General features: G+C 41.6%; 1 protein-coding gene across 8 annotated transcripts in view; it reads right to left on the bottom strand.

Moving 5' to 3' along the window:
* zmiz1a (zinc finger, MIZ-type containing 1a) overlaps positions 1-13,023 on the bottom strand; it is a 129,119-nt gene that overhangs the window by 8,748 nt on the left and 107,348 nt on the right. For 7 of the 8 annotated variants that reach the window (XM_058385518.1, XM_058385522.1, XM_058385519.1 and 4 more), the window contains 9 exons: positions 5,705-5,840; positions 4,331-4,445; positions 4,000-4,217; positions 3,350-3,545; positions 2,864-3,154; positions 2,270-2,452; positions 2,115-2,183; positions 1,227-1,395; positions 758-899 (listed from right to left, as the gene is read on the bottom strand). In XM_058385518.1, the coding sequence (XP_058241501.1) occupies positions 758-899; positions 1,227-1,395; positions 2,115-2,183; positions 2,270-2,452; positions 2,864-3,154; positions 3,350-3,545; positions 4,000-4,217; positions 4,331-4,445; positions 5,705-5,840 (1,519 nt within the window). The remainder of the gene's footprint in view (positions 1-757; positions 900-1,226; positions 1,396-2,114; positions 2,184-2,269; positions 2,453-2,863; positions 3,155-3,349; positions 3,546-3,999; positions 4,218-4,330; positions 4,446-5,704; positions 5,841-13,023) is intronic. The other variant, XM_058385525.1, reaches the window with a different exon arrangement.

Genomic DNA, 13,023 nt, shown 5'->3' with positions numbered 1-13,023 from the left:
AAGAAGCTGGAGGCAGAGGATGAGCATCCAGGTGTGCAAGAGATGTTTTTATAATCATCCCAAGGGCAGTTCTCTTTGTTTATTCTTGCCTGAGATATTTTCTGATAAACTTATATCCCAAAATACAAGCAAATAAATTATTTAAAGCACAACATCAATGACCAAGATTAAGCATTTACTAAGGGTGAGTGAAAGAACATGGTCAATTTGTGAAGCAGAAATACACCAAGTACAATGTTTTCCTATGATCTGTTTTTGTTACAGTGGTGAAAATCACAACCCACACTATCAGTTATCACTTATTCTTTCTATCTGTCTTTGTTTTTTTCTTTCTTTCTTTCTTTCTTTCTTTTTTTAATCCTGAATTAAATCCATTAAAATGTCAATAACAAAAATGAGTAGGCCAGTAAATATTGTGAATCTAATTAAAAATGTGTTTTAATAAAATAAAATAAAAAAATGAGTGAAACTTCAGGAATAAAAAGCTGTAATAAAGAGTCGCAATATATATTTTTTTACACAGTTTAATAATGAGCCTAACATTTAAGGGGTTGGATTTTGTTCATAAAATGAATGTACTATTTATTAGTTACAGGGGTCCATGGAAGCAAAGATTTGAGAAATCTAAAAGAAACTAACTAATTAATGAATCAATTAATTAAAAAGAAACAACAATAAAAAATAAAATAAAACAAAATAATAATAATAATAATAATAATAATTATTATTATTTATTTGTTTCTTAGCATTCACACACCTCCACATGAGCGTTTGATGAACAGAAGGCCGCAGGTGGAAGACATGGTTGCTGACAGCCAGGTTGTGCTCTAGTCTGAACGGCTCGAGCACCACGCCGTCACGTACGGGGAAGGTCAGCCGCAGCTCCTCGTTGGGGTTAGCTAAAAGCAGTACACAGCATTAGCTCACACACACTCCACACGTACACCATGAGTACTTAGCTTTTTAACCAACACCCACTGCACCATACATGGTTGAACGTTGCTTTCAGGGTCACACCGTTTCAACCTTCCCACTGAAACGCATGTATTATGAATGCACTCTGCAGATGTGAAGCAGACTGAAGCGAGATAAATGAGCAGTGGGACTTCTTCTCACCCACCTGAAGGTGTTAAGAGGATCAAACACTTCACTTCACTGCTGACTGATGCTGAGGTTTTAATAAAGCTGACTGAAAAGCTTTAAACTGTACTGTCAGTGACACTCACTCGGTGGTGGAGGCAGAGACGTCATATTCGGTTTCATGTCCGGGGGAAATGGAGGCTTGACGTCCTGGCTGGGCGATAGGTACGGCGGGATGCTGCTTCCTGGAGTCATGGGTGGTGTGGGATTCCCAGGAACAGGTGAATGAGGATAGTTCACAACCTGCCGAGGAGGCTATGAAGAGAAAAATACATATACGTGGTCATTTATTAAAATCAATTATTTTAGTGAAACGTTATATAGAGAGAGTAATATTTAGTGTTAGCCTTCATGCTCAGTGATCAGGAACTAAACTCATTATTAAATGTAAAACTATCCAGTGTAGAAACATTTAGTTTTATTTATTGAACTACAAAAAATATATACCTTACCAAGTGAAAATATCTTGAATCTAGTCAAATGTATTTAGTGGTATCTTTACCACAAACCAAATCTAAGACAACTAAAAACCTTCTTCTAAACATTTCTTTTACTTTTTGTTTATTATGTCAAGCTTGAAATAGTCTTGCTCTTTTGGCAGAATATTTTTTGAACAATTATTTCTAGAAAGCAGCCAATTATCAGCCAATAAAACACAAATAAATATGAAGATTAATAAAAATGGGTAAAAATAAGTGAAATAGATTTATAATTATCATAATAATCTTAATAATCTTAGACTGGTTCATTGTAATCTTGTTAAAGGAAGCACAAGATAAATCTGACTTAGTAAAATATACTATATATATCCAAAGTACTCTTCTACTCATAGGAAATCAAATCAGCAAGCAAGCACACTGCCATTTTTCTCCTACGATGTTGGATTTATGAGACAGCTTGTGCAATAAAAACACTAACATATCAAGCAAAGAGTGAGAAAACCACAAAGGGAAGAAGAAAGAGAAACTCCTTACCCCACTGCCTTGATTATAGCCATAACTACCTCCAGAGAAATTGTTATTTTGGCCATTAAATGGCTCCTGCTGAAGGAAAAAGAAAAGCACATGATGAGTTGTGTAAGTGATGAAGTGTGATATTGCTTTGCACTGAGCAAGTCTGTGATATTTACCTTGTAGTATTGGCCCATGGGTACTCCTGAAGGCGGGTACTGGCCTGTGCCCTGCTGGCCTGGCATCCTCTGACCGGGGTAACTGGGAGAGGGCAGGGCTCTGGAGGCATTAGGGTTTGGGTACTGCCCTTGCTGACTGGGGAACTGGCCATTAGGTCCAAACTGCTGACCCCCATAGTTGGGCTGAAAAGAGAATAATACCACAAAAAGTTTTCAAATGCAATACTTAAATTATTTAAAAAATGAGAAAAAAGAAAAGAAAACATGTACTGACACAGTTATGACCCGATACATACTTTTAACATGAACTTGTATTCAACTCTTTCGTTTTTACCAAAAAGTTAAACAATTTAAAATGTTATTGGAAAACGACCTTTCTGGTTTAATACATCTTTATTAATATCAGTTCAGGTCATTTGAACTGAGTTTGACATTAAAATATAACAGACCCAAAATGACTCCATCTTTTCTTTGCACTAACATTCATATTCACATACTTGCATATTGATACTTCTGATTAATTATGTATTGGTTTGCTCTGATCAAACTGATATCCATCTTAATAAAAAACATAACAGGAGGATCAGTCCTCACCTCTCCAGGATATGGCCTCTTTGTGCCCTGTATGGGCATAGACTGAGGTCTGGGGCCTGGATATCCTTGCTGTGGCATCCTTTGGCCGTGGGCTCCGAACGGCCCCATTCCCGGTGCCCGGGGCTGGTTCATGCCCATTGGAGGGCCACTGATATTGGAGTTGTTTATGGCAGCACCAATGCCAGCTGGGTTCATGCCTCCTGCCATGGTCGGTGGGCCCCGGGGTCCAGGCTGGTTCATAAACTGGCTGTTATAACCCTGCGCAGGGCCCATCTGAAACGATGAGCACATCTGGAAAAAACAAACATTACAATTACTTACCCAGTCACATACCCATTTGGACTGCATTGTTAAATGCGGCACATAATAATTTCCAAAGTAATTATTGTCTCTAATATTCTCTTACAGTGTTTGTGACCGTATTGTGACCATATTAACCAGTAAGTAATGGCATCATGTAAGTTTGACTAAATAGACATCATTCACCTGTCCATACTGGTTCATGTCCTTGTTGGTTTCCTGCAGGGCAGCTACAGTCGCCGTGGCAGTGGCTGTTGCGGTGGCGGCGGCAGCGGCTACGGCAGCAGCGGCGGCGGCAGCAGCAGGCTGAGTAAAGTCGGATGGAGGCCTTGTGTGAGGGGGCATGCCTATGCCACCTGGAGCATTCGGACCACCCGGATAACTGCAACAACCAAAAAAACCTTTATATCCCTAACCAACGAATTAAAATGGCAAGATTCCAATACCCTCACAGAAACAAAGAAGACAATGAAACAAATTAAAGAAAGCCTTTCTTTTTGATAAAAAAAAAACAAACAGCTGACATCATTGCGTCTACTAGATTTCTTGATACATCCTTAATCTCTGTTCTCGTTCTCTCTGAGCTTGGCACCCTGGGAAGGTGATATCATCTCTTTTGAGAAAACTCCTGGAAGACTAACATCCCTGAGCTAAGTGTTGGCTTGGCATTGGAATAAAATATCAAATGTCACTAATGGAAGCCTCATTGCCCACGTTTATTGAATTTCTCACAGAACAGGCCAAGGAAAGGCTCCTCTCTTTGTGCAGTATCTTTTCCGTCAACGTGTTTCATTCCGGTGCACTGATTTGTCAGTGCTGCGGTTTTGAACACTCACCTTCCGCTGAATCCTCCAGCTCCAGGATGCCCTGCTCGCCCGTACATGCCCTGCTGCATGTAGGCCTGGTTGGAACCACCTTTGGCTGAGAACTGCTGCTGTTGGCCAGGAAACTGAGGCGAGTTCATTCCTGGGTTGTTGGCTGACATTCCAGACCCAATTCCATTGCCTCCAGGGTTCATGGGGTTGTTGGTGTTAGCCATGGGGTTGCCCAATACCTATTTCAAAGCCAGCAGGATTAAACATTCAGTTGTCAATGATATTAATAGAATACCAGAAACATTCAATAGGAGCACTGCATATAGTGCATGTTGCTACTCGTCTGTCTCACCTGACTTTGTGATGTATTGGTCACCCCCCACACTGTCGTCACCACTGACAATGAGCCTGGGGCCTGGTTGGCATTCTGCTGCCAAGGAACCGAGTCGTACGGAAAGGACCCATCACTGAAAACCAACCAAACACATCAGCCTCATGAAATCAAAACAACATCCTAGCTCTGTGCAGCAGGATAAGCCATGCAAGGGGAGGTGTGCTGACTTTGAGGGAGAATTCTCTCTTCATTGAAGAACATTGTTTCTCATGGAAGCAAAGCTGTAAGATTCACCAGGGAGACTTCCTTGGCAACCAATCACAGCTCAAGCCATGTGTACAGAATGTTCTATTAAACATAACTTCATCGAGCCAGCACTTCTCCTCTGCTTCAATGCCCCAGAGGCCTTTTGGCACTGTATCAACAAACAATTCTACTGCCCCAAGTTCTTTAGTGACTTAGATAAAAGTTTAAAGCAAGGTGGGATATCATCAACTGTTTTCTCTATCTTGGGAAGTCTTGAGTTTACAAGCTATCAGAGTCATCTTGCAATGATGCAATGTTTACACAGCACGGCTGACAAAACTTTGACTGCTGGTCTCCGGGAAAAGACTACGTACAGGCAAGCGGTGCTTACAGCAGGAGTCCAATAAAAAAATTTTATAAAAAAGGAGTTTTGTTTTTTAAGGTCTTTTCTATTCATTGTAAATGTTCGCAAGAAGTGAGACAATACAAAAATGTATAAACTCGAGGACTCGCATGAAAAAAATAAATTCATCTAAATGAAATTACATTCAGGTCATTTCACTTAAGAGTAACAAAGTGAAAAAAAATTGACTAGGCTTTGTAAACAGGAAACAAAGAGCTGACTTTAGTTGCTGTTGCATTACCTCCTTCTTTTATTTGCATTCACACCTGTGCACACACACCTCCCTTCCCCAGGCTTGTGAAGAGATTTTGCGTATATCATTTACATTCATTTCCATTTATTCATTCAGCTGATGCTTGTATCCAAAACAACTTAAAAGAGAACTATAATCCAATCCAAGTTTATTTCTGAGCAGTTGGGGTTAAATGGCTTGCTCAATGGCCCTACAGTGTTGTTCTGGCTGTTCTGAGATTAAATTCAGCAGAACCACAGCATTAAAACTGTCTTCCCACTGATCCAGCTGCATAAAACTGTTTCATCATAAACTGATCAAAAGGTATAACCGACATGTTCAATATTATTTTACAACTATATTGCTATAACATTTAAAGGTCAGTGGGAGATCAGTTGTTAAAGAGCAGAACAGAACATTATGAAGCTTTATGGCCTACAGGTACAGGCAGTGGTCATATCAGTGTTTGAAAAGGGTCCAGTGAGGAACAGGCAAGGGAGTGTATACTGACCCGTGGGAGAGCGAGGGCTTCATAGAGTTCATGGGTGGCTGCATAGGCACTTTGCCCTGGGGTTCGTTCTGCCGATTCTTCTGGTGCCGCAGCAGGAGAAGTCGACCCAGCTCCTCGCACCAGGACGACAGCAGTGCTAGAGAGAGAGAGAGAGAGAGAGAAACTGATAATGAGTATACAGATTCAAAGCTCAGGAACCTTATTATGAGGAATATAGGACTTGCAGTGTGTCATTTAAAATAATCTACATTCATAACCCTGATCCAACTTGTTTATTTCACTACTAAAAAACACAATTTTCACCTACACTTGATAAACAATACATTTTAGTGAAAGGATGTGATAAATGAAGAGCAAAACCGCGCTGGAGAAAAGATAACTACAATGATTGTGTGAGACGGCAATGCAATAACACTTCAGCGTCTCACCTTAACCTTCGCTGACAATAACATCCTCTTTCAATTTCCAGCTGCAGTTTAAGCTTTTACCACAGGAGGACACTGCAGTCCTGTATTTCCCCAAGCATTTAGAGTCATTTCAGCCTCTCTCAGGATCATATGCTTTTCATCTGCAGCGCATTGTAAGCAGTGATCCTACTACAAAAGACTACTCTTGTCTTCTTATGGTGGGAGGATGAAAAAAGCAGGAGAGAGAGAGAAAGAGAGAGAGAGAGAGAGAGAGAGAGAGAGAGAGAGACTGAAGTACGAGAGACAAGAACTAAGGATGGTGAATCATGTCATGGCAACAGTTCACTGTTTGTCTTTCTCTATATCTCTGACTCAAATAAGTGCTTTAAGTGCTCTCTGGACTCTCTCTCTCGCGCTTTTTCTCTCTTTTTGTGTTTAATCAAACACCTGTGTGCAGTGAGATGGAGGAAATGAGAAAATATAAGAGATCCATGCTGTCCAGTATGTTGCTGCTCAGATACAGCATGAATAAAAGCCATGAACTGCCTCGCCAGTGCCTTCTTCCCTCCACCATCAAAAAGACGGTGCAAGGCAGTGCATGAAATATTTCCTTTAATACAAAATGAGTTCATCCTTTGGAACAATAGCCCCCTTTCTTCCCGAGACCCCTCTATGGAGACAGTGGATAGAGAATAAAAAATGCCCTGTGTGCTTATTTCGACACAGAGGGTGGTGTTAAAGAGTCTTTTTCTCCTTGTCTGGAAGACTGCAGCGCTCTGTGAGCTGAGTGCATGCTCTCTCTGTCTCTGCCTCACTCTCTTTCTCTCTGGTGCACAGAGACAGACGTCTGCTTTAGCTCTTTCCTCCCTGTATCGATCAGCCAGTAATGACTAATAAGACTGCTCAGCTGTCTCCAGTGCCCTTAATGCTGGGAGAATGTAAACGAGCAAACACACGTCTGACAAGCCGAGAGGACCCACGTGCACAGAACACATTTTCACCTCCGTCTCAGCTTTATCACACATGGTGTGTGCACATCTTTGAAAGACACAGAATCCCTCTTGTGCACCTCTATTCATTACATTCGCAGGGATTTATGTTATTCGTTGTTCTACCAACGTCTGTCGCTGTCTGTCCAGGTTATAAAACATACAATTACAGCAAGGCCATGTATCGGTACACGTATCAAAGAGCCGTGTTTGAAAGCGAGCGCGGCTCACCGCACGACAGGCATGAAAAGCCGTCGCAGCAGGCTCGAAGCAAGAGGCTGGAATCACCCACCTATTTAAATGAGAATTATTCCACCCTGCCATTACGGAGAGCTTATCTCTGCGCTAAATCACCACCTCTGCACGCTGGCAACTGCTATTTTCTCACAAAAGACCAACTTAGAACTCATATGACAGGTTACAGCCAGCCACTGCCTGCCAATTCCTCTCTGTAGTCCCCTGCTAGCACGCCTCCTACACCTAACAAAGAGCAGAGCACTCACGCCTGCTATCCAGCCTGTGCATTAGGTGCAAAAAAAAAGAAAAAGCAAAACAATCTGTACTTAGCTTTAACACCTGAACACCTTTAATCAATGCACACAAAAAAAAAATCTATTTAAACAGCCTTCTATTTTTTCCTATTACACCTCCTGTGTTTTCATCTGTGTGGTGACATTCCCTCCAGTTACTAATTCTGCTCTAACCACATCTCCCACAAACACACCCAGTTCTGCCTCCATTTCCTTCTCATCCTTCTCTCTGTACTGTTCTCTCCCTCCCTCTTTCTGCCACAGACACCTGCTCCAGTGTTAGCTGTGGATTGGGTGTTGGCGACTTGGCAGTGCAGGATATGGCTCTGTCACAGGCGTAGTAAGGCACTCTTTTCTGGCAGCCTGTCGGGATACAGGAGTTCTGGCCTCTAGTGGTTCTCTGTGTTGGGTTAATGACAGTAGCAGCACGGTGTAGTGGTTTTTAATGTGAATGTTGAGTATGATGAGATGGTCTGTACAGGCTCTACATTCTGCAGTATAATGGTGTGTATGTGTGTGCTGGCTCTGTGGCAGTCTGCAGTATGGTGGTGGAGAACAGGATGCCAAGGTTGGCACGCAATGGCACGCTTTAGCCAGAGACAGACGCAGCAGGAGGCAGAGAGAGCAGACACACAGCAGGGCTCCCACTGGGCCAGGCGAGCACCAGTCATCCAGCACTGAGCCTCTACTAACACCAAATTATCCAGCAGCAGTCATCAACCTATGATATACAGCTGTAGAATGTCCAGAGGTCCAGTGAAAGATTCATGATTTAACAAAGCAAGCAGCCATATTTGTGAATATCCTGAATATGATTTTTTTTCCTCTTTAGTTTCTGAAACTATATATTTTGGGAGACTGATAAAAAAACTCTAGTGATCCCGCATCAAGTCAGCAAGCCCAATATTACATCATTTAATATAGTTTTCTTCAAGATCCGACAGAAAAATGGTTGGGCTGTCGCGACTCCAACGCCATATTCCAACAAGCTTCCAAGTGCACCCTATGTTAGATTTGTTTTCATTTAAAACATAAATGTCAGCAACTGCTAAATGCCATAAATCTTAGTTTATGTTTATTATTTTCCTGTCAAATGCATTAATGGCCGATTTTAGTTCATAGCCAACATCAGGCCATTCTGTGCTACAGCTGGCAACTGGGTACTTCACAGGCACACCCAATATATCAAAGTAAACAAGTAGAGGCAGGAAAACATGCCACAGTTATTAGATGTAGGGAACAAACCTGAGGTACAAATTCCCCAGGACAGGGTGCACATTATCGATCTGTAATTGTCAAAGTAATCACGATAGGCACAATAATATGTACAATTTAACACAGTGCAAAATGTATTATAATTAAGACATGACATTATCAGCACTGATAACTTGCGGAGTCTTAATGAGAGACCAGTGGGCTTTAAATTATCATAGAACAGATTGTGTTCGAAAATTAGGTGCAATACTGAATATATTTTCATGGCTGAACTCTATTCATCTTCACCACAAGTGATACACTTAAAACATTTAAACAAGCACTAAGTCTACACAGCTTATTAATGTATACATTATTAATATATACTCTTGCATTATTATTTTCTTTGCTGTACTAATTCTCGCTCTAAATATACACTGTTTAAAAAAACTAAGGAAACACTACATCATCACAGTACAACATCAAGTCCATTAAATTTCAGCGTTATCAATCTGTCCAGTTAGGAAGCATGACTGAAAGTGACAACAGGTGTACTGGAGAGACAACCCAATAAAAGGGAATGGTTTTGCAGACAGTTGCTCTCTCATTATCTTTCCTGATTGATTTGTCTCTAGTTTTGTGTTTTGTTAGGGTCCTTTTCACTACTTGTAGCATGAGGCAGCAACCCAATCAGGTAGCACAGGTAGTCCATTTCCTCCAGGATGCCACATGTAAACATGCTGTCTCAAGGAGGTTTAGTGTGTCTTCCAGCAGAGTTTTAAGAGCATGGAGGAGATAGTGGGAGATGGCCTTCATATGAGGAAAGTTGGACAGGGCCATAGAAGGGCAACAACCCAGCAGCAGTACTGGTATCTGCTCCTTTGTGCCAGGAGGAACTGAAGGAGCACTGCCAGAGCACTACAAAATGACCTCCAGCAGGCTACTGGTGTGCATGTATCAGACCAAACCGTCAGAAACAGACTCTATGATCATGGCATGAGGGCCAGACATCCTCTAGTGGGACCTGTGCTCACAGCTCAGCACTGTGCAGCTCAATTGGTGCTTGCCAGAGAACACCAGAATTGGCAGGTCCACCACTGGCACCTGGCTCTCTTCACGGATGAAAGCAAGTTCACACTGAGCACATGTGACAGACGTGAAAGAGTCTGGAGATGTAGTGAGGAACGTTACGCTGCCTGCAACATCATCCAGCATGACTGGTTTGGCAGTGGGTCAGTGATGGTTTGGGGAGGAAAATACTTGGAGGGTCGCAAAGACGTCCATGTGCTAGCCAACGATACCCTTACTGCTTACTGCTGTTCTAACTGGAACCAAGATGAAAACCTAAGAACCACCGTCGGACCTTACACTGGTGCAATGGGCCCTGGGTTTCCTCCTGGCACACTGACAATGCTCAGTCTCATGTGGCTAGAGTGTGTAGGCAGTTTCTGGATGACAAAGGCATTGACTGCCATTGACACCAAGTAGCACCACAGATAGTCTAGGAGCTCATTGGTGCCCTGATCCAGGTATGGGAGATCCCACAGGACACCATCCACTATCTCATCAGGAGCATGCCCAGTCATTGTATGGAGTGCATACAGGCATGTGGAGGCCATACACACTACTGACTATTATGAGTTACCGCAAAAAAAATTCATGCAAGTTGGAGACGTTAAAGCTTTTCAACTTGAATATTTAATCCTAAAAAAATCCAATGTGTGATTTAAGTGTTTCCATAATTATTTTTTGAGCAGTGTATAACATGTTTCAGCCTTCTGGTATTCTTAGGCTCTTGTCCTAGAATGAGGATGTGTTTCTAAACAGTGCACTTCTGCTAGCTGCTCTGGACAAGATCATCTGCTAAATGCTGTAAATGTAAATGTCATATTTTCATGGTGACTCAGGAAACAAGCTCTGCTGATCCAAACTTGTCAGATCATTCTGTAGTTCAGTGGATCTGCTAAGGAAACAACAGTCCGTGGCCCACCAGACAGCTGGCAAACAACCCATCCCAGTGTCTCACTCCTCCTCACCCTGCATCTTGTTCTCTACACATTGTGGTTTAGTGAACTGATGCCCATCAATCCCTCCTACTGAGCACGGTAAATCCTCTAACATGCAGGTCTCCAGCGGTCTTTGTCACCCTGGTTACACAAATAGCCCCCAAATCTGCTCAAAAAATGTGTGCTTACCCCATAGGTCTTGCACCCCTACTCCTACACCACATCTCAAACATCCCCTTGTTATGAGCTTTTTTAAGTATGACAAAGCCTTTCCGTCACTAATAAAATGGAGATCGCAACAAATAGACAGTGGTGTAATGGAGAAAGGCCAAAACGAACAAAGCCATCAAAGTGGAGAACTCCACTTGACTCTATAATCACAGTCTGGCCTTATCAGATAGCAGATTTCAGCCTGGCCCGAGCAGGCAGCCCACTGTGCCAAACACAGCACAGTGCCCTCGTCTTTTCCATTACTTATTCATTGAATGTATTACATCTCTGCATGTGAAGAGGCAGGCTGTGGGAAAAGAAGATTTGATTATTAAGAGTGGTGAGAATTATGAAGTGATGATGTTTTGGATAGTTACTCTGCAAGTAGGCCTATCTGCATGTTAATCTGATCTGATGAAGGATTTATGTTAAATTATTAGGTGAGGATTCAATGTCTAAGAGGGCAATATGTCTTTCTGTATAATAAAGCAATTCGCAGGGAATGATCATGAAATTGAGTGTTAGGTTAGCCTTTTAGAACACAATGGGCATTACTATTCCAGACTACATGACCTAAATCAGTATCTTCCAAAATTGAAACAATATTCAACCCCGTTTTCTCTAATCCTCTATCACATTTCCTTTCGCTCTACTTTTATCCCTCTGTTCTTTCTCTCTGTCTGTGTGGTGAGGTTATTAGTGCTTGATCCGGATGGCTGCCATGCTGACGAGTGTTTAAAGGCCATCATGTTCGGTTGTCTTGTCATATCCACATGACACCAGAGAACAGGCCACTTCCTGCCCTACAGTGACATCATTCATACCCCACATTCAGCCAGCTAATAAATATGATAATAATAATAATAATAGTAATAATAATAATAATAATAATAATAATTTTTGAACAGATGTGTTATTATATAAAGACACCTTCTGTTACTTTAAAGCTTTACAGGCAAGGCTGGTAATATCTGACAGTGCATACATGCAGAAGTGGAGTGTAAATAAAACAACAGATATGGTGAATACGCAAAATATCAGTATAAGACAATCTGACACCTAATTTCCTGTTCACACTTTTTAAAAAAGGTATATGTGCCCAACTTTGGAAAAATCTCCATATTTATTTCATTCAAAATTTTTCAATCTGTTTCCATACAAACAAGTGCAAGCTAGTCAAGAATCTCAAAATCTCAAAATATTTAAAGTCCTAATACCAGGCCCTTTGGTGCTATTGTAAATGTGAAATTTCTTGCTCCTTCCGAATAAAATCCTGGAAGAATTTGTGGTTATGCATTGGCGCACCTCAGTATGAGACCGAGGTCGCTGTGATTTCACTGACTGTGTTCTATTTTAGCGTTTTGAAATGTAAAGTCATAAATCTGATTTGTAGTTTTTATACCATCTGATCTGAACAGGATGTGCTTAGTAATTTTATTCAACATCACATGCATTAAACTGGTGAAGAGTCGTTACGGGTACCAGATAATTATGCCGACTGCATAAATCATCCCAGCAAACCAGCAAGGTTCCTCGGTGAGATTACACCAAAAATCTCTGGGGGTGATTTAGCAGTGTGTGTATTCACATGACAGACAGACAGTATACAACTGCCACCCACTAAAACATGCTCACAGTACTACTCTCCATCTGTTTAAGTACAAACAGAATTCTTGGAACTATATGCATGTGTGTGTGTGTGTGTGTGTGTGTGTGTGTGGAACGTATCATGCAAACTATTTGTGTTAACAGTCTTTGGGGTATCCAACCACTTTGATCAACCACATCAAAACCTTTTCTTTCTTTAAGATCTCCCTTCCCTAAAACACATCTTGTGCAAAGGCCTGGCAGTGATTGTGCAGAGATGATGTGTAGTGTGTGAAGGTGCAGTAGGAGTGTGCTCCCAGCAGCACTCTGCTGTTATCTAATGACACCGTGCAGGTCCTGCCTTATGAGGGAAGCCTACATACTAATTAAAACTAC

The sequence above is a fragment of the Hemibagrus wyckioides genome, linkage group LG03 (assembly GCF_019097595.1).
Source record: "Hemibagrus wyckioides isolate EC202008001 linkage group LG03, SWU_Hwy_1.0, whole genome shotgun sequence".
In the NCBI taxonomy this organism is placed as follows: domain Eukaryota; kingdom Metazoa; phylum Chordata; class Actinopteri; order Siluriformes; family Bagridae; genus Hemibagrus; species Hemibagrus wyckioides.
The sequence above is the reverse complement of the archived record's forward strand: the minus strand, read 5'-3'. Positions and strand labels throughout refer to the sequence as shown.